Below are 22639 nucleotides of genomic sequence, written 5' to 3' on the forward strand. Positions count from 1 at the left end.
TACATTTTTGGTACAAGGTCAAATTCTATTATGATACAACAGAGGGTTAAGATTTAGTCCTCTTTTTGCTACTCACAAAAAATCAATGTTAAAATGATATATAGTAGATTGATTGAATAAATTGAAAAAGATAAAATCATAATAATATAAATAAAAATGTTTTGCTTGGTGGAGTGCTAAGGATGAATTAAACAGTCTCACGGCTCTGGAGCAGCTTAAAAATACATTTATTTAATAGAGACATTAGAGGATAAAGAATATTGACTTTTGACATTTTATAATATAATTTATTGAACAGTGTGGTGAAATAAGGTTGACCATGGAAAAGTGTAAAAAGACAAAACAATAGAAAAAAAGATGCAATACTGTAAAATATAAACAGTCTTCGAATTATGTAAAGACAATTTCTAGTGCATTATCTAGATGTCATGATTTACTTTTAGCTCCTGCACATAGATATCAGTGAAGGATGCTGATTTAAAATGAATTAACAGAAGAGAAACTATTTATCAGTACATTACAAATAGATTTATCTACGTATATACAAATTAAACAAAACAAGTGCTAAGGTAGTCACATACCAGAATTTTAAACTTCAGTACAAGGCTAGTATTAAAGAAAAAACAACAACAAAAACATGTCAAAGCAGTCAGCCTACGAAAGGTCTTGAATGAGAATATTTTTTATAGTTTAGGTACTTTCGATACAATTAACATAGTATCATTTTAAGTGGTATCAAAATATATCAAATTATGGATAATTAGATACTTTAGATGACCTCAACAGGAGCAAATAAAATCAAATTTTCACAGAGATCTCAGGACTTTGATGCATTCAAATGTTCTTGTTCCCTCCGCCTGCAGGAGATCAGCCACGTGTCGGTGGACATCGCTGGCTCCCTGGAGGAACAGATGAACAGCCTGAAGCAGTACGAGCAGAACATCATCAACTACAAATCCAACATCGACAAGCTGGAGGGAGACCACCAGCTCAGCCAGGAGTCCCTCATCTTCGACAACAAGCACACCAACTACACCATGGAGGTACACTGGACCTCACTGCAGCCATGACCATAAGCTGCTCCTCCACCTTTTGTTTCTTTGTTTTAATCGTGTTCTCTCCGCCTCTGTTCCTGCACCGCTGCAGCACATCCGTGTGGGCTGGGAGCAGCTGCTCACCACCATCGCCAGAACCATCAACGAGGTGGAGAACCAGATCCTGACCCGCGACGCCAAGGGCATCAGCCAGGAGCAGCTCAACGAGTTCAGGGCCTCCTTCAACCACTTCGACAGGGTGAGGCGTTCACTGACCTCGGAAAAAAGGAATCTCTAAATATTGATACTGATGAATACTGAATACTGATGTTGTAAAAGTGTTTTTAGCCAGTGTTGGGTTTTTTTTTTTTGTAGTTATATGTGCATTAATAAGAGAATTAAAGCAGACATTAAAAAGTAATGCAAATGTTACTTTCCATAGTAACTAATTACTTTTATCATGCAGTAATTGGTAAAATAACTGAAATACTTTCATAGTGGAGTAACTAATAACTGTAACTAATTACTATATTTGAGTGATTTGCCCAGCACTGGTTTTAACTAATTTCTGAAAAGATAAACATGCATAAGAAACATCAGCAGATCTAGTTTTTCTTTTGTCATTTTTGTCCCTAAACATTTCAAGATCACATGACTTCAGTTAACACTCAGTATTCTAGCACAAGTAATAACTGAAAATGTGGTTTATAACTATGATTCTAGGAGCTACACCTTATCTTTTACATCTAAATTGTCAGTTGCAATAATTAAAACGGAGTCATATTTTTCCTCTGCAGAAGAGAAACGGCATGATGGACCCAGATGACTTCCGTGCCTGCCTCATCTCCATGGGTTACGATCTGGTTAGTGCAACATGTACTTTTTTAATACTGAGTAGGACTTCTTCAAATCAGTATTAGTTTAAATTTGTTTAAGAAATTCATCTCCATGTGTCCCTGTGTGCAATGACTTTATGTGAAAGTAGCAAGAGACCAGAGCTTTACCTCAGTTCACTGATAAAAATGTAAAAAGCAGTCATTTAACATGTCTGTACCAAATGATGCTGGACTAATAAAATCCTTTTCTGTGTGACAGGGTGAGGTCGAGTTTGCTCGCATCATGACCCTGGTGGACCCCAACAACACAGGTGTGGTGACCTTCCAGGCCTTCATCGACTTCATGACCCGCGAGACCGCCGAGACCGACACCGCAGAACAGGTCATGGCCTCCTTCAAGATCCTGGCCTCAGACAAGGTGAGCTGACTAATAGAGAATCCTGTTGGCTTTACACCAGAAAATATCTAAAAACCCAACAACAGCTAACCACTGACACAAACTGCAGTTACAGTTTGACAAAGAGAGACAACTTCTTTCTTACTTTTGGTGATAATATATAATATAACATTTTACACTCAGGTTATTTGAAGTGATATTGTATGAGGTACTTATCTATAGTCTATATTAGCTACGCATAGATGGACAGCCCACTTTAGAGAAGCAGCTAGAGAATCAGTGTAGGAAGCTAAGCAATGTACTCTTGTGGACAGGGGTCAGCAACAAAACATTTAGCCACGTAAAGACACACAGTTTAACTGCAAACTGCTGTTCTATAAGCCAAATGTGTCTCTTTGTCTTGTGCAACCAGACTTCATTGGCAAAATCAGTAATTTTACCTCACAGAACACTGACCAGAGTTGCTGGTCTGCTGCTGCCTCAATTGATTTGCTTGTGTTATTGTGTGAACTTTCCTTTTTAAAACACAGAGGTTGCACAAGTGGTTTGGAGAGAGCAATTTTTGGCTTGTGTAACAGCAGCAGTAAAATTGTTTCACACTGATGGTTACATTTTGCAATTAAGGAGTAATCTGTAATATATTTACTACAATAAATCAAAAGAAGTATTATATTTCATCAGAGATTAAGAAAACAGGCTAAGTTACTAAGTACAACTGACAGTTACAAACAGCTGATCAACTTGTCGCCTGTTTTTCTGAACTTGCAATGTTCACTTGTCTGCCTGAGCTTGAGTCTGGGGACGAGGGGATATGGAAAGTCAAACGAATCTCACCCTGCCTCTTCCTCTTTGTCTCCTCCAGAACTACATCACAGTGGAAGAGCTGCGCAGAGAGCTTCCCCCCGAGCAGGCTGAGTACTGCATCAGCCGCATGACCAGATACGTCGGAGCCGACTGCCCCTCTGGTGCCCTGGACTACATCTCCTTCTCCAGCGCCCTCTACGGAGAGAGCGACTTATAAACCGCTTCTCCTCCTCCTCCTCCCATCCCTTCTTCCTCCCAGCGCCAGCTATATTTTTCTCCTGTGTGGAGAGAGCGATTTAAACCCCTTCCACTGTCCTTCTATATTCTTTGTTCTTATCATTTTTTCCTCTTTCAGATCTTAAACTTTCTTCCCCTTCTCCCCCCAACTCCTCCCATCCTTAAAAAAAACAACATTTCCCAGAGAGGGTGAGAGTAGAAGACTTTGCTCTGTTCAGACTGGTCAGCTTGTCCCTCATTTCTGTCAGAGTGCAGAGTGGGTATTGCACTGAAGTTATGTAAGCAGCATACATATGAACATACCTGCCTTTAAGAGACGTTAAACAGATAGAGGGAAAAAATCTTTGAGTCATGTTGAGTAAAGCCTCCTGCTTTCACCCTCTCTCTCAGATGCCATATTTTTTGTAGAAGGGTAATTAAAGAAGAAAACATGATAAAAATGCTGGTTGGTCAGTCGGCTTGGTTGGTTGTGTATTTGTGCACATGCATGCTATGTTAAAGTTTAGAAATGCTGTCTTTGTGAGTCCCTGACTCTTCCTTAACCACACAATAACACATTAGGAGCCTGTTAACAAAGCCAGTCAGGTGCTACGATGTTACAGAATAAATTAAAAACACTGTGAAACCTGATTAAAAAAATGTCACCTGAAGATCTTAAAAGCCTTTAAGCTCAGGAAGAAACGGGGGCTGAACAGGAGCACTGACCGTAAAACTTAAAGCACTGAATATTAAGATGAAGACAGCAGGCAGAGAGAGCAACTCAGAGCAAAGCACTGTGGGTAAAATATAGACAAAGAGAAGGGCCATGGCTGGACGTAAGAAGAGAGAAAGACAAACTGTTATGGCCAGAGAGAACGATCCCACACACCTCTCTCCTGAACATAATACAGATGAAGAGAGGTGTTGAGCAGTGAGGGCGTCAGGAAGGTTGCAGACAAAATAAATAAAGAAGAATCGATAACTGTACGTGGGACCATAGCAGGCCTATTGTCAGTGACGAAGCTAAATAAGTTCAGGTTTTGGTGCCATTGACAGGTCGGCCATGATGATCAGTGCGAGTCGACTCCTCCCTGTGCATAATTATGATATTTTACATTTCATCTGTGCTCCATTCTCCTCCTCCATTCATCCATTTATTCTGTCCATCCATCATAAACAATGCCACAAACACTCACTCTCACAGTTAAATTTTAAAAACCACAACTTGGAATAAAAAAGGAAAATTATATTACTAAACAGCAGTTGTTTGTGTTTTTATTACCTTACTTCTACACTAAAAAATATTTTTTTGTAGTATAAAAGTGGGGATAACTGTGCTATGATTAATGGGTATTTTACTTGTGTTTACTGCTGATTCTGCCAGTTTTTCCTCCTGATCGTTCCCACTACAGCAGACGCAGGTAACACCAACATCAAGAGAGCAAAGATAACATCTCGTCTCTTTTTTAATCTAAGCTGTACAGACTATGAACAGGGTACCTGTGGGGACTTAAAAGTATTAACAAAACATTAAGTTGTTACTCTCAAAATAACAAATAAGGCCTTAAATGGACAATATGTAAGCTTTGCCACTAGGTGTCTCTCTCATTAAACGGACAAAAACATAGTAGCTGATGAAAATCTATCTGACCTGACTCAGGCATGTAATATTAAAGTTGTATTCACATTATGTTTAGTCACATTTGCCAACTTTCTTTCTCACTCTGATGTATACCACGTTTTCACCAAAATTATAGCAACTACTGGCAAGTAAGAAAGGCATTATCTTAAACGCAAAACAAATTTTTCTGCATTTGAACATCGAAACATTTTGGATGATGCAAGTACACATCTAAATATATAACAGTTCTAGCATTTTTACGCATTTTAATGCAGAAATGTTAAATATTATAGCTTTAAAAATATTGAATTTCAATTAAAAAGGGCCTACATTTTTTGTCCTTCCATGGAGTTGCATAAACACTAACCTAAACTATGACATTTAAATCCCCACGGGTCCTTAAAAACTTTAAAATCCAATAATCTCAGTTTTAGATCTTAAAATGCCTAACATTAGCTCCTCTCCTCAAAATGGACAAGCGTCAATTTAACCTTTAGTGGTGGCAGAATCCAAAAGACAAGGAGGATAAACCTTTTCCAGGCAGTGGTCCAATGCCGTTTGTGCCAAAAATATTTCAAGCCGGGTATGAATGGACTTGTGGCTTTAGACTCCCAATTGAAGATTTAAATACTTGGTAAATAATTATTTTTTTAAAGGCTTTAATCAGTACTGACTCATTATATCCTTCATATTTTTCCAGTGTGGTCATGAGATTGGTCTTAATTGCATTCTGTGGTATTAAGAAAAAAAAAGGTCCTAAAAAGTCTTAAATTTATCTCTGAGAATCATGGACGAGTCATAAACTGTCCAATCTCTAACCTCTGTGCTGACGTCACATGTCGGGGTCGTTGTCGGGGTCCCAGCAGAGGTGGGTCGGGAAGCTCAGGCCCCTCTCTTTGGCGTAGCGTGTCCAGTGCTCCTCGTCCCCGTGGTGCGTCAGATACCTGTGACCCATCCTGTGCTCGAACTCCCTGAGGTCACACCACAGCTGGAAGTCCTGCAGGAGGGGAGAAGATGAAGAGGAGGAAGAAGGAAAAAAAATAAACGAAGACATGAATCCTTCAGTTTCCAATGAAAATCAGCTCAGATTTTTTTTCGTAAAGGATGTCTAGTCAGTGCTGATGGTAAATGCAGTAAACTGAAGCATTAAATTCCTTGATGTGTGTTATATTGACTGAGAAAGCTGCGTTCTCCTGATGCAAAATTGGTTGTTCTTCATGAATACAGTGATGTCACAGTGATGTCATTAGTCTTAAGGAAGAACTACAGGGTTAGGGTAACAACAGTGTCTGCAAGATGAGTATTTTTTATCATTTAATAATATGTTTTGGCCAAAAAATTAATAGCTATAGGGCAGGTTGGTGATAGAGGGCAACATTAGCGTGGGAGTCTCAAGCTCAACTGCAAAGCATCTTGGTACTCAGTCAATGTAACGCACTGAGGAAAATACTGATACAGTTGACTACATTTACCATCAACACTAACTGGACATCCACATAAGAAGTACAACATTTATTTATTTTTACGATTATTTTATCGAGTAATCGATCAATTGTTTGGTCCATAACATATCAGAAAATGGTGAAAAATGTCGATCAGGGTTTCCTGAACCCCAAAATGATCAAATGTTGTTTTCTCAAAGGGACATCAATGATTTATTGATTAAAAATGCATTAATTAGTAATTAATTGATAAAAAATGGCAGTAATTGCTCCCCTTTTGACATTTTTTAACCTGGCAGAACCATTTATTGGATAAGTAAATTTAAAATGAGAAACAAATGAACAAAATGTGTTTTGTATCTATTTGTGATTAATGAGTAATCAGTTGTTTTTGCGTTTTTAACTATTGATTAAAGTGAATGTGCAAATTGTGCAACCCTACTTTGTCCACACCCCGAAGATATTCAGTCCACTATCATTATCAAAAAATATTGAAACTGATTAATTCAATAGCTGAGGATTAATTTAATAGTTGACAGCTAACCAGCAAAGAGATTTATCCTTTTACCATTCAGACAATATACCTTATTATTATGGCACATAAAACTCAAAAACCTATAAATTAGGAAAATTTATCTGAATCAGTCAGTATCCTCTGTAAGGACTTAATGACATTAAAATATGTCACACAGTTCAGCAAATTCTACACTACATGTTCTCCTTATCAATGCCAGGTTACTGTGGGACCAGATCCTCAACACAAACATTTTATAATCCCGCTTTATATCGGAGCATAAACAAGTGTTAATGTGTCTGACCTGCAGCCAGGGGTGTCCCAGTGCTTTTCCCACACTGAACCTCCGTCTGACCGACACCTGCAGCAGGTTGTTGATGAGACTCACAGCTGGAGAGGAAACGGAGAGAGGAGGCACAAAGGATTTATTCAGACCGTCTTAAAAGTGGTCCACTGGAGTCACCCAGTGGCCAACAGGAAGAGAATCTGATCAAAACCACTACAAACTCATACTGCGTTAAACCACACAGAACATCATGTGTCACTTAGGGTAAAGAGCTGAAACGAGCTAATGAATATAATATAAAATATATAGTTACATTGACTCACACACACATACAAAATCCTAAAGTCATTATAATGAGAAACTTCTACTGAAGTAATGTATTAGTGTTGCAGAATAATTGACTTAGTACTCAATATGACTTAACATCTCAAAATAATGACTTGGTATAGCAAAATATTACAACATAATTTAGTATTGCAAAACATTGAAACTTTCTCATTATAAGGATTTACTAGTTTATTATATAAACTGATTAAACAGATTTAGGTCATTAAACAAATTTGATAAAATCTCGCCTATCAGACCGTCCTTGAATACACCAGCAGAAAAAAAATGGTCCTCACCCTCCAGTGAGATGGAGGCCCATGGTTGTCGTGGGTACATGAAGGCAGCATTGGTGATCTGCTGTTTGATGTCCTCGTCCTCGTTGAAGGGGAACGTGCCGCTCAGGCTCACGTACATGATGACGCCCACCGACCACATGTCCAGAGAGCGGTTGTAGCCGTTGCTGCTGATCACCTCGGGCGCCAGGTAAGCCGGCGTGCCCACCACCGAGCGACGGAAAGACTTCTCGCCGATGATGCGGGCAAAGCCAAAGTCGCACAGCTTCACCTACAACACAGAAACAGAGTGAACTTAAAGGACCAGTGCATCTAGTGATGAGCTTGTAGACTCCAAACACATCATCTCACCCTCCCCTCCTCAAAACTTGCAAAAAAATAAACCCTTTTAAGATATAAATGAATATATATATATATATATATATATATATATATATATAGACACACACACTCAATGTCTATATATAGTATACTCAATGTCTGCCATATTCTCTGTTAATCTTAAACACTGGACCTTTGACTGATGCTGTAAATGAAACACATCAAGTGAGAAAATCACAAAATCCCACCTGAGGAAAAGGGTCTGCAGAGGCCAGCAGCACGTTCTCAGGTTTCAGGTCACAGTGAGCGATGTGTTTCAAATGCAGGTACCTCAGGGCCTCAAGGATCTGAAAACACACACACACACACACACACACACACACACACACACACACACACACACACACACACACACACACACACACACACAAATACAAACATGAAAACAACAAGTCATAGTACAATTTCTCTATAAGCTTTATTTACAGTATACAGGAGATCATGCAAAACTGATGCTGGTGTCTACAGGCTGATGGTCATATCAATTTTATTTAAACAGAACTTAATCATAAGACACTTTTCATACAAAGCAGGTCTAGACCATCCTCTTTATAATATTATTTAGTGAGACCCAACAATGCCAATCATGAGCAAACACTAACGCAACAGCGGTGAGGAAAAACTTCCAGTCACACTTTATTTTACAGTACAATAATAAGACGTAACAACATGTAATTTGTATAAAATTAGACAAAACTAAAAATAATATCCTATGAAAATGTTTTTCATCTTATTAAGCATCTCATGACCCCCATGAATTATCTTATGACTCCTCTCTGGGATCCTGGGCCCTAGGTTGGATCCCGGTGTCATATAAGAACATAAAATGGGTCTATTGTCAGGAACTCCAGAGGATTTAATGACAGGAGACAGACCAGTCTCACCTGTGTGACCAAGAAGCGGGTGTTGCGTTCAGGGAGTCTGCCCATCTCACTGGACAGAATCATCTCCAGCATGTCTCCGTGGAGCTTCTCCATGACAACAAAGACGTGCTCTACCGTCTCAAACATCCCCTCCAACAGGACCACACCGAGGTGAGAGAGACTCTGGACAACACACAAACATACACACACATATTGGTTTTGCAGAAAATAATTGGATGATGACACAAAGCTCCCTGCCAACAAAAATATATCAGTACCTGCAGGATGGCGACTTCGTTCCTCAGCTGTCTCTCTTGTTTGGTGGGGAAGCGCGTTTTGTCGATGACTTTGATGGCGACTGGCCGACCCGACTTCCTGTGAGTACCTGAGAAAGACGAGTGATAATAACTTCCATAACTTTACTTAATGGAGACAGTGACTCACTGAGATTAAAAATATTTTTGCAGATTTATGTCTCTCAGGTCAAACACATCAAAGAACAGTTTCATAATCATGTTTTCATCTTGATTTTAATTCAGTGACTTTTTTTTTTGTGCCATTTTTCTGCATTAATACAGTTATAGTCAGTCAGAAGCCTCCAGTTTACAGACATTTTGGTGACACTTTATTTTACAAGTCTGTAATTTCATATTTATTTCCTGCAGTTTTCTAAAAAGGAACACTGCAATTAGCACCAAATTAGAGACACTGTTCAATTAACACACTTCGAATTACTTGATTCCAATTAACTGCCTCCTAGAAAGTCTTTCAGTGCAAATGAGGTCAGCTGAATGCATGAAAACATATATGAAGATTACAAATCAACAATTAATAATCGTTCACATCCTGCTTAAAATGAGGAAATCATCAAATGCTAAACATGGAGGCAGAGGACAGGAGACTGCTGACTGCAGTTTTCACAGTCACATAACAGTTAATGTTCTTGTGATAACAGACTGATCTTGAGCTGGTTTTCAGGTTGTGTTGATTATTTCATGATCTCAAGATAAAGCTGATTTTATTGTGATAACAGGTTGATTATCTTATCCTGGGATTAAAAAAAGGTTGTTTCAACTTAATAACAGGTTGATTATTTTGTTATCATGGAATAACAAAACTTATGTTCGTGGTGATAACCGGTTAGTTTTTTTGTTCTTGAGATGACAAATCTTGTTTTGTCGTGATAACAAGTTGATTAACTTGTTACCTCAGGAAAGAAAAGCTTGTTTTCAAGTGGTGCAGTGATGTCAAGATAACAGCATTAAAAAAGTACAGTCATTCTCTGTAGAAAAACACACCACCACAACAAATTCTAAAAAAAATCAGTTTATCAGTTTTCTCTTAAAGTTAAATAAAATTACATCATCTGACCGTGACAATGCCTTAATTGAGCAATGTGCTTAAACTCAGCTCACCTTTGTACACCACTCCAAACTGTCCAGAGCCCAAAACCTCATCTGTAAAGATCTGATACACCGAGCTGATGTCCTAAAACACACACACACACACACACACACACACACACACACACACACACACACACACACACACACACACACACACATATATTAACACTGCACAACACACTGTTCACTGTGTAGATTTTAAAGCAGCAGTATGGAGCGGATCCTCACCACGCTGTCTCTGCGTGAATCTTTATCTGTAATCAGAAGAGAAGAAGATCATATAATAAGCACTTATTGTCTAACAAGTGTTCACAAATATTCTCTGAATAATTCTGTCTGACTCATTAGAAACTATATGAAGAATTTTGTTGCATAATCCTGATTACGATTTTTGTTTTTCACTCATCACATTATTAAAACAAATCTAAATTTGGTGGGATTAGTTTGGATTCATGTTCCAGTAGCGTTTGTGTAATAAGTTATTAATAAGAAAACACCTCACACTTTAAAAAGGAACATTTTTTCATGAATATCCAGAGGTGTTGTTTGCGTCTCACCCTGGTTTTCCTTGCCGTGTCCTCTGCTGCTCTCGACAGGCATCAGAGCCTGTCGGATGGCGCTCTCCCAGGCCGGCCCGTTCTCTCCGGCCACCACACAGTACACCAGCGAGGCCGTCACCACCTCGAAGGAGTGGGCGCTGTTGCCTGCCGACAAGGGCACGCAGAGCTGGGCGGGGCCTCGGACCTGCAGCACCTCAGACAGAGTGATCTCCTGCAGGAGAGAGACAAGAGGGTTTTAAAATCAGCACATTAGTCTTAAAGAAGTGTTTGTCAGCCATGAATCGTACCTTGTAGTACTTGGTGCTGCTCTCATTCTGGTACAGAGTGATGCTTTTCCAGTCCAAGATCCAGTAATGACGTTTCCTCTGAGGAAAAAAAAAAAGAAATAATGTGTTATCTGTGTATACAGGAAGTTAACAGCTTCGTCATATGTATGAGATGTTTGATTTGAATTTGAGATCTATTTATCTAATCACACAAAACCTTAAGACATAAAACTAAAGAACATAAATACAAGAGAACTCAGGCATCTATTATTCAGCTGAAAGAGATGTTAAGTGTGATGGAATGATGTAACCATGTATATTAATTTAAGCACCACACTTCCGTATAAATTTTAGGTACTAATCCTTTACTTGAGTAATTACATTTTATGCAACTTTACTACATACTTGTACTTCATTACATTTCAGAGGCAAGTATTTTTCACTCACTACATTTGTCTCACTGCTCTAGCTTTTTTTTAAAAAAAATATTTATACTCCTCTTGTCTGCAGAAAACCAAACATCTCCACATTTAGTGATTTTGAATTTTAATTTCTCTGTTTATCTGAGGGGTTAAAAGTTCCTTTGTGGGAAGATAAACTATTTAAAAACCCTCTTGGATTAACTGGAACATGCACTGTCATGAGGATGGAAACGGCTGTTTTCTTAACAAAACTTGTCATTGTTCTCACAGGACAGCATTTCTACTACTACTATATGATTTTCCTATGATTTCATTAAAGTATCTGAATTCCTCTTCCACCACAGGATATTAACCAAATGAAAAGCTTTTTACTGGAATGTTTTGTGCCATGCAAAGTGAATAATTACAGAGCTTAGCTGCTTTTAGCCACATTTAATCTGTGTTTGTGTGTGTGTGTGTGTGTGTGTGTGTGTGTGTGTGTGTGTGTGTGTGTGTGTGTGTGTGTGCGTGTGCGTGTGCGTGTGTGCGTGCGTGTGTGTCTCACCAGTGTGTCAGTGCTGGTGTGATGCAGCAGCCATCCCTCCCTCAGGACTCCACCAGCTCTCCTCTTAGTGTGATGCACCGTCTGGACGAGCCTCATCAGAGGGATGTTGCTGCTGAAACACGGACTGACGGATGGACAGAAGACAACAGGACATGATAAATAAGTCAAACAGGGTGATTTAGGGATAAAAACTAAATTAAACGCCTCTAGGTGGCAGCAGTACAGCTCAAAACTCACTCCTGCAGATGACCTCAGTGATGAGTGACAGGACAGATGAGTGTGTGTGTTTCAGTATGTGTGTAGGTGGCACCTGACAACAGCTGTGAGCCAAGTTCCTGACATCATCGTCAGGCTACCACCTTTTAAATGAGATGACATCATCAGAATAAATTAACAGCCCACTGACCTCATCGGCTCTCGCAGCTGCTCATCGTCCTTGGTCTCCATCATCGGGTCTCCGTCAGTGGACATCTCATCGTCAGAGAGTTCTAGTGTTGTCGTTGTCATACTCATGAGATCTGAATCATTGTCCTCTGCCTCTGGCGGGATGATGTTAGCCACTGCTGGGGATTCTGGGAAAGTGACATCATATGTAAACAGTAGCAGGTCAGCAACTTTTGATCCACACGTAAAAATTACAATTAAAGTTTTAAAGTGATTTTTTGAAACAGGGTTATACGAGGTATTTAATGATAGTGATTTTAAAATATGTTTTGCTGCTGACCCTGTCCATCGCAGTACATTGCTTAACTTCCTACACCAGTACTCCTGCTGCTTCTCCAAACTGGGAGCATGTTGAGCATGTTGTAATATTTTGTAGTCACATGACGTGTCAAATGACCCCTTGGTGATAAATTTTCATGGACGCATGAGAAGCTGGAACAAGTAAATATTTGTCATTTTTTAAATACATAACTTCAATTTAACAGCTAGAAGTGTAGCTGTTAAAAATAAGCTGTTTTCATCTCTGACAGGCACATTTTTCTCTCAGTTGACACTAAAGATGATATAACGGTGATAACGAGAGGTTAGAAAATCACAGTTTTTTTTAGCCGGTGTTAATTCCTGTTTGTGATGTTATTATGTTTTTTAACAGATCTACAATCATGCTAGCGGCTCTTTAAGGCTGTCCTTAGGTACAAAAGTGCTTTGATTTAAATGTTAATGTCAACATGCTAACATCCTCACAATTTCAATATTGACATGCTGGAGCCGAATCCACAGAAGACCTTCAGTGTGACATTTTTTTATTAAGGGTGTTGCATAAAATCTCTTAAAAGGTTTCCTTAGTTAATGAACAACTTTAAAACATTAAATGCATTGAAAGAGATTTTACAGCTGCAAAATTCTGCGGCTGCTTGGAGACCGTTTGTTGACTTGCACTGGCACTTGTGTGCTGGATATCACCTCTATCGAAAAGGTTCAAAAAACAATGACAACTTGACTGTTCTGGCCCCAAAAAAGAGATTAATGACATTCAAAGACTTCTCCTTCAGACTGTTATCTAATGTGCTATAAAAGAAATATTTTTTCTCAGAATTCTTCCACACATTATTCATTTATTCCCATAAACCCAGCCTCTTTTGTGTCTTTTGTGCAAAGTAACTTAAAGGGATTCCTCAAGTGTAAGAGCTATATTAGGAGAAAATCTTAAATACTTAGGTGAACATTTTAAGGGAACCTCAAGGAGAAGAATTAAGGATATTTTGTGTAACCAGTTTTATTATAAGGAAAGCTAAACTTGGACTTCAAACTAAATCTTAACCTAAGGTGCAACCAGGCCCTCATGTTTAGTGAGTATAATGTTAAACATGCTCACCATTTTTATTTAGCAAGTTAGCATGCTAACATTTGCTCATTATTAGTGTTTGAGTATGATCAAATCTTTTTAGTGACTACATTTGATTATGTATTATTAAAGCTTTTTATGTGATCTGTGGAAACAAAAAGACAATCTGTATTTATGTTATTAATAAAGTGACAGGTAATATAAGACTTACCTCCCTTCTGCTCTTTTTTTCAATCATAGAATCTGCATCACTTGTTTGTATTAGTTTTGTGAAACTGGTTTTGGAAATTACACAGGAATGAGTCAAATAAATAAAATAAAATAAAAATAATTTGCTCCAAACATGAAGAACAGCTGAGGCTGATGGAAATGTCATTCCTTTTGAAGTATCTGATCATGGAAAAAAGTGTTGGACAAATGACATTTTCTAGAGGAAAAGTCACAGACTCAGCAGCATTTAAGAAATTCATTTTGAATCTCATCAGGCTTTGATCACATTGTCCTGAATCATTGCCACTGCTGGGACAAACGTAATGTTTCTGGGAATCAAAAATGAGTCCTGAATGAGTCCTTTGACTCATCACAGGGTTACAGGAAACATCGGAGCAAGGGCCTTTTCAAAGAAGCATGATCTAACACAGCTACAACCCCTGAATACAAAACGGAAACCAGACCTCAAGGGACTGACTGCTGCTCACCTTCCCCGTTCGAGCTTCTCTTCTCTCCTGGACAGTCTCTAGGGACCAGCTGCTCACAGCGCCGATGGCAGTTAAACCTGCAGTCTGACAAAAGGATCACAGACGAGAGGTTCAAAGTTACATCACTCAGTCACATCATGAGTGACTTTTACACAGGTGACAGAAAATTACAGTTAAATGTATTTTCTTTCTTTCTTTCTTTTCCTCAGTTTATGTTTCTGAGCCTCTAATCCACAAATGGCTCATCAAAAGGTTCTGCTCGAACAGAGCATCTAAAAATATCTAAAAAGTAATATATTTTAATACACTACATGAATCATCACTGAAAAAAGACAGATTTGAAAAGAAGACATTCTACAACACATTCACCCTTAAAAAGATGAATTTTAGGCTGACTTTTTTTTTTTGGTCAAATGAATGTTATTCTCCATCACTAATTCATGGTTGCAATTGAGGATTATTTTCCTTATCAATTAATCTTGGTTCTTATTTTATCAATTAATTCATTACAACTGTCAAAACAATCTCCCAGAGGGCAAAGTGACGTCTTGAAATTATTTCTGTAGAGTCTTTCAATAAAAACTTGAACATTTACGTTTAAAGCCACTGAGGGGTGGACAGGGAGAACTTGTTCGGACACATGTTCTTGGCAACAACAATAAACCAATGTCTGATACGCCGGTCTCTTTGGGTGCGGTGACCCATTTATTTTCACCAGTGCTCACCTTCACACAGGTAAACCATTAAAGAGGGTTTAGTGTCCATTACAGTCAAATATCCATTTAACAGTTTGATTTCCAACACATTGTCCCAAAAACTTCCATGCTGCCTCACACAGTCAAAAAACTGTTTGCTTGCCCCTGTTCACACACCTGCTACTCATCAGCTTCACCTTACCTATATTACCTGTGTTTTACCTAGTGCTCCACCCTGTGTTCAAACAACAAAACTGCACTTCTATTTACATATAATTATCTCTAATGAATTAAACCAAGAAACAAAAGAAACAAAAATATTACTATGGCTCCAACAATTTCTTTTATCCAAAACCCAGACACTTCATTTACTATCATAAATGACAAAGAAAAGTCGCAAATCTTCACATTCAAGAAGGCTGAAGCAGCAAATGTTTGACATTTTTGCTTGAAAAATGACTAAAAGGATTATGTCTGAGTTTTTTCCTCATAAATGTATGACAAGGCACTGCCACTAAGTGGCCACTCGAAGTATTGCAACAAAATGCGACATAAATCATGGAAGGAGCTAAAGAACTTTTTTGGCGTATGGACCAGACGAGCACTTCTCATTGAAGAGAATGGGCGCCATCTTTGGATATCGTATTGAATTCATATAATGAGGAACCCTAAAACTGTTATGTCCTCCAGACGTCTCACCTGAGCACTGCAGCCCCTGTCTGAAGAGCCCTTTGAGCAGCCGGTGGCAGTACTGGCAGACGGTGGGTTTGGTGTAGCTGTGGATGTGGAAGGTGTGAGGCACCTGAGGCCTGCTCCTCTCACCGTACCCGATGCCCACCCAGACAGGAGGCTCCGCCCATGACGCTGGCCTGGAGGACGATTTGGACATGCTGATCTGGTGAGGGATGGATGGCGAGAGTCGTCAGTGTAAATATGTTTTTATGAGTTCATGTTCAATACTTAAAAAACAGGTTTCAGTTTAGTTGTTGTCCTCCTTCTTTCACAATACCTCCTTACCTCCTCTAGACTGCCTCCTGCCTGATTGGACAGGGAGTGTGTGCGAGGTCGTCGGGGAGGAAACAGCGAGAGGCTGGTGCTGACCTGACGCCGTGCTCGACTGCAGTCATTGGGCAGTCGGAAAGCACAACGTTTATGAAAGTCTAATCCACAACCTGAAGAAAGGCAGAGGTGAGAGTGAAATTTGAATCATTAGTACTTCTGAGAGGCAGAGAAGCTTTAGATTCTGTTGTGTAAACGGCTGCAAATCCATAATGCTGCAACTTTTACATTAGATTCTGGTAAATAAAACAACAGATATACTTTTTACACACTCTGGAAAAGTTTGATAGCTCTCACATTTCAAAGAAAAGACAAAAAAAGACATCTTACCGTCACATTTTAAGCCCTGTCGGACGAGGCCCCACAGCATCTCTCCACAGTGATGACAGAAGGTGGGAGTCCGGTACGACTGGACCACCAGGGAGTGTGGACGGACCCTCATCTCAGTCACTGACGCTGATGCTGAGTCAGATAAAATAAAATAAAGAGATGGTGCACAGTCTAATTATCACAGCCCTTTGGCTGAGCACTACTGACAAATATCACATGTTGTTGTAGCTGGGATTAAAAACCTGGGCCAAGATATTTTAGACTAGACTGTGGTGTATATACAGACTAACTGTAAGCCAAAAAAACTTGGCGAGGTAAAGCTATGCATCATCTGCATACCTCTAGAAATGTATGCTGTGTTTCCTGATGATGTTTCCAAGTGGCAGCATATAAAGAATAAAAAGGGTCTGACCTAAAATTAAACCTTGGGGGACACCACGATCCCTTTCACAGTTCTTTCCTCTCGCAGACCTTGTATCTTGAGAAATCGTAACTACAAGCTGGAATCTTAATTCTTCAATCGGCACTCTTACTCTCATGCTTGTGTCTATGTTTAGAAAGTACATGTGACAGTCTGTATCCTCAATTAGAAACTGAGCGGTGGCTTGAGATGCAAGGCTGTGACACAAAAGACAGACCAGAAACCTCATACTGAAAGTCACACTTAGAAAAAAACTAAAACAAAGTGCAGGTGTGATAGAAAAAAACTAAAACAAAGTGCATGTATGATAGAAAAAAACTAAAACAAAGTGCATGTATGATAGAAAAAAACTAAAACAAAGTGCATGTGTGATCTGTGCGATCACTGACAGAGCCTCCTTGTTGGTCTCTCCAGAGACAGACACGGCATGTCGATAAAATTCAGAATCGACCATCCTGGCAGTCAACGCATACCCATTAACGGACCAGTATGTGAAACTTAGTGAAATCTAGTGGTGAGCTTGCAGATTGCAACTAACTCACCTCACCCTCACCGCTCGCACCTGCACACTTGATTCAGCATGTGCTTCAGGAAGTCAGGTGATTAAGTATAAAGAGCCAGAAAGTCCATGTTGGACGGAGATAGTGGTGGTTGAACATAGTGTTTTCAGCTAGAAGACCAGAGTTCATGTCCTGTGTGAAATCAAAAGTCACCTTTTTAAAAGATTATAACCATCTAGGCACGACTCTCCCCTTCCAAGTGTGAAGAAGAACCTACGATAGCTGCAAAAAATGTAGAGTCAGTGTTTAATTTGTCCCTACCGGGCTACTGTAGAAGCATGGTGCAACATCACAGCATCAGTGGGAGAGGACCTGCATCCTCTGTAAATCTAACGGCTCATTCCAAGGCCTAGATCTCAAACTGCAGTATGTGTACCAGTGGCGTCATGCAAACTCCTCTAGAGGTATGTGGAGGAAGGTCCAACATATTTTTTTAAGGTGAAATAAATTTCTTTAAAAATATTTAATTCTACAAATAAGTGGAGATAATATTAATGGTTCAGAAACAATGTAATCGTGGCTACAAACTGGAACTATTAAGGAGAGAACTGCAGATCAGGAGGAGAATATTTCAAGAAGCCATGTGACAGATGAAACTGAACTGAGCATAAGTGCTAATGGCTACTTCAAAAGCACCAGTGAAGCATCCACAGCACCTGCTAGAACCCAACAGCGCAGAACATTGAGGAGATACGACTCGAGTTACCCCAAAGCAGGATTCAGTCGGAGCAGGAGCTGTTACGAATAAACCTGCTTCCTGCATGAACTGTCCATAGCTGAATAGGATAGGTTTACAGTTCTGTATTTTAACGTTGGTCACAATTAATTAATAAATACTTTGAGAGCTCAAAACTTTCTGATATTTTGGTATTTTGCGAGAGGCTCTTTACTGCCTAACATTTTGAAATCCATTTGTGTTTAAGAACATCTCATCTTGTACTAAAAGTGGATATTTATTTGCCGAATCGTCAGGGTGAAGCAGTCCAACATGTACAAGTATTAACTAATAGTTGATATATTCACATTGTGTCAAAATGTTTCTATGCTGCAGTAAACATACTGCTTCCTGCTATTTAATTGAAAAAAGTGGAAAAACAAGATGCAAAATATACTTGAACTTGCTACAGACAGACTTAACAACAGGAACCTGTAATTAGAAGCAAGGTTCAGGTGGCTTAATTTGAAATACACCATTCAAGAGTGTTGCTTCTCCTGTGGTCTTGATAGAGAATTTCATGTCTAAAAACTCAGTCAGAATAGTTAAATAAGGAGGTTCACCTGCCAGACTCAGCTTCATGGTGAGATTTAGCAGCTTTGTGATGCTTGTTGGCATGAAGAAAACCAGACTCTGTACCTCACGGATAACCTGACAGCCTGTGAGGATCTGACTAATGTGTGAAATTGTAAGAAGCAATTCCAGTGACACTTGAAATGCTAAAAACAAGTCTTATGTAATCAGAGGTGTTCCATTTGTAAAATTGTGTCTTCTTAACCTATTTATGAAACATTTCCCGCCAAAATAAGACTTCATTTAGCTTAAATAAGTCTTACAGCTGCTGTGACAAAACGACAGTTATTATAAAAGTCCAGTAGCTGTAGTAACCCAACAATAACGGAAAAATTAAACTACAGAAAATCAGCCTCATTAAGCTTTTTCTGTGCTTCTGAGCTCTGACCTGCGATGATGACCTCAATGAGGTCTCCATACTGCAGCTCGTCGTGCTCCGTCAGGCGGTGCAGCAGCAGCTCTGAGGCAGGCTGGTGTCTGAACAGCAGGATCTTCTCCCCGCCGCCCACCACGCTGCAGTCTGGAGCCTGAACACACAGACGGTCACAGGTTGAGTCTTCATCCAAGAGATGAGCTAAATATAAAGCTTTCTGAAGTGCTGCTAGAAAACATTAGATCTACCAGCTGGACTGAAGCTACATAGATCTCTACATGTGAATATAGAAAATAGCTGCACAGAACTTCATTACTTATGTAGCTTTTATCGTGTTTTCCACATGCTGTAGTTTTCTTTCTTCCCAAAATTTAAACCTGTATATAACATTAAATAACTTTTTTTCTAAACAAACATTTCCATTCTCTCTTCATTGCTTTATTCATGTGTCAATTTAGATGATCTCAAGTCTGGCATTCATAACCTGAAGAAAAGTTCAATATCTACAGAGACAGAAAGAGACATTTGTAAAAGTCAAACAGTCCCTTTACCACCAAAACGATGACCTAGTTAAGCACTTAAAACAGATTTCAGTCAATGACGTGGCATTGACAAGTTGTTGTCATTAAGATATTTTTGTCCTGGTTAATGTCAAGTTGTTATAGCAAATACTTTTTGTCTAAATGAATGTCAAGTTGTCATGAAGAAATTAACAGGTTCTGTTCTCTTGGTTAATGTCAGGTTGTCATAACAAAGACATTATTGGCTTGATTAATGTTGTCATAAAGACATTTTTGTCTTGGTTAATGTCAGGTTGTTATGACAAGGACATCTTAAAAAATTCAAAAAATTAAACAACTGACCAATGACACTTAATGACAGCAGTCAAACATATATAAGACTCCTTCATGATAATGACAAGTATTATGCTATGGTTATGATGGTGTCATGTTAGTCATATGCACAGTCCCTTTAAATATAGTGTTACCAGAATCAGTATCTGCTCAGCTAAAACAACCCAAATTCTGGTAATATTTATGTTTTGTCTCTGAAACAAAAGTCCTACACAAATACTATATATAACATATATCTATATAAAAGTATTATATTATTATAAAATGTGGGTAAAATGCTGTAAGTTTCATTTCAATTTTTCTGTGACCTTAAAAAGTTGGATGTTAGAATTGGAGATAACAGGGTTTTCTCATAGCTGCACATATAAACAGTATGTGACATATTTGCAGTGGCCTGCTCCCGCAGTCAGGTTTGTGTGCAAGTGAATGCACTAAAATGTGAAGCACATGCACGCATGCGCACACGCGCACACACACACACACGCACACACACACACACACACACACACACACACACACACACACACACACACACACACAAAGACGCATTCTTTAGACATCACCGCTGACCTGCTGCCTGGAAACTCGAGAAAAGATCAAAGTTGATCAAAGGTGTGTGTGTGTGTGTGTGTGCGTGCGTGTGTGTTTGAGACAAGGGCGGAGATGCTGTGGTTGGAAAGTTTGCTGTGCTCTTGTCGACCACACAGTCGCTGCAACTGAGGCAGTGCGAAGGCACGACCATCTGACACGGAGACCAACTACACCTGCGATTCATCTTTGTTTAACCTCAACTACAGTTTCAGTGCATCATTAACCAACTGACTGCTCACTTCAATTTTACTCTCATAGAAAATTCTACGTATTTATTACCTATTTCTCATAGAAAATTCTACGTTTTTATTGCCTATTTCTCTTCCCAAACCTCTTAGAAACAGACAATAAAGTTTAAAAGCTCACATTTGACCTGCTTTAACAGTATGAAAATCGCTAAATGAGACGTGTTAGTAAACGGGATACCCTACAGCCAAAAACCACTCCAGCATCCTTCAACCTGCATCAGTCAATGATGCACAGACACTTGGTGGTTTCTCAAAAGCCACACTGTAGATAGTAACCTACACAACCTTCCTTCATGCATAGGGTGACCTTTCAAAGTCCACTTCCTGACAGTTCTGACAGATTCAAAACACCAACTGAATATTTTCCAAGTAGGACTATGTGAAGGGTTAAAGCAGATTTTCATTTACTGATGTGCTAAAAAGTTGATTTTAGCATATTTTTTATCACTAATAATTCATTTAAGCACATTATTGCCCATTTGAGCTCTCTGTAACCACTGCAAAATACTGACTGGAAAAGCGTTAGGTTGAGTGGCATCCCAATTATTGTCATTCCATTATGAGTCTGCTTTTTACCAGCAGGGTTGGGATTTGAACCAGCTTTAGTCTAGTTTGTTGTAACCTACCTATTTGCCAGATATAAGAGGTTTTATAATATAGAGAAAAGGCTGACCTAAATGCTCCTTTTGTGTCCAAAGTCCATGGTTATATATTTAAATATCTTCTTTTGTCAGTCCAGAAACCAAACATAGACTTTAATATAATATAAAGCACACGAGAAATCCATATTTAGGAGGCTGAAAACAATATTTCTGCCATCTTTGTTCGACAAATTAATTTAACGATTAATTACTGTTGATTGACTGATTGGTCGACTGATTCTTGCAGTTCTACAGGAGAATGATTTTTTTAAAATTCAAAATTGATGCCGCATCGACCAAATTACCTCTACTTTTTGTTTTTAGTATTGCTCAGAAACAAAAAAAACACCTGTGATTCAATAGTGTCTTTCATTATTTGTTCTCTGCCACCTACATACCCACTTCAACTTCAAACATCAACTTCAAACCCCACACCTCCAGTTTGCAGCATAAATTTCACGTGAAACACACAAAAAAGTCTCAAATCAAAGCCAAGTCTTCTGCTTTGCAAACTTCTTGCAGAGGACAGCTTTTTTCCACAGGTTGATTTGTGCTCCTCATGACAAATAAAACATACTTCATGAGTGAATTCAGTGAAATTCCCCTTTAAGAGTGCCCTGCCTATGAACCCTCCTGATTTACTGTGTAACACCCTCAAAATGCTTCAGGACAGCAGCATGAAAACGAGGCCACCAGTGTGAGGTTTTGATTACCTTGCGCTCTATGATCTCTGCAGCCAGCCTCTTGGCATGACGATAGCTCCGGTTGCCAGCAGGGACTTGAACCATCTCCCTGAACAGGCCGAGCTTGAACTGGACCAGAGCCGGCCCCGCGAGACTGGTGGGACTGGAGGGAGCCACTGCGGACATGGAGAAAGATC

The 22639-nt window shown here is 39.1% G+C and overlaps 2 protein-coding genes across 2 annotated transcripts in view; one reads left to right on the top strand and one right to left on the bottom strand.

Moving 5' to 3' along the window:
• actn3b (actinin alpha 3b) overlaps window positions 1–4544 on the top strand; it is a 46553-nt gene extending 42009 nt beyond the window's left edge. Inside the window, exons 17-21 of the mRNA XM_084711920.1 lie at window positions 864–1043; window positions 1147–1293; window positions 1832–1897; window positions 2130–2288; window positions 3130–4544. Coding sequence (XP_084568046.1) covers window positions 864–1043; window positions 1147–1293; window positions 1832–1897; window positions 2130–2288; window positions 3130–3288 — 711 coding nt within the window. The 3' untranslated portion in view covers window positions 3289–4544. The remainder of the gene's footprint in view (window positions 1–863; window positions 1044–1146; window positions 1294–1831; window positions 1898–2129; window positions 2289–3129) is intronic.
• Window positions 4545–5685: 1141 nt separating this feature from the next.
• prkd4 (protein kinase D4) lies at window positions 5686–22639 on the bottom strand. The gene is made up of 18 exons (XM_084711921.1): window positions 22473–22639; window positions 19441–19579; window positions 16784–16915; window positions 16412–16566; window positions 16094–16289; window positions 14700–14783; window positions 12619–12784; window positions 12213–12336; window positions 11268–11345; window positions 10978–11191; window positions 10649–10674; window positions 10430–10502; window positions 9293–9399; window positions 9036–9197; window positions 8340–8438; window positions 7774–8041; window positions 7169–7254; window positions 5686–5905 (listed from the first exon to the last, which is right to left on the bottom strand). Exons 1-18 carry the CDS (start codon window positions 22626–22628, stop codon window positions 5741–5743), a joined length of 2430 nt encoding a protein of 809 aa, XP_084568047.1. The 5' UTR covers window positions 22629–22639; the 3' UTR covers window positions 5686–5740.

The sequence above is a fragment of the Lutjanus erythropterus genome, chromosome 23 (genome assembly GCF_056507025.1).
Source record: "Lutjanus erythropterus isolate fLutEry1 chromosome 23, fLutEry1.hap2, whole genome shotgun sequence".
NCBI classification, from domain to species: domain Eukaryota; kingdom Metazoa; phylum Chordata; class Actinopteri; order Lutjaniformes; family Lutjanidae; genus Lutjanus; species Lutjanus erythropterus.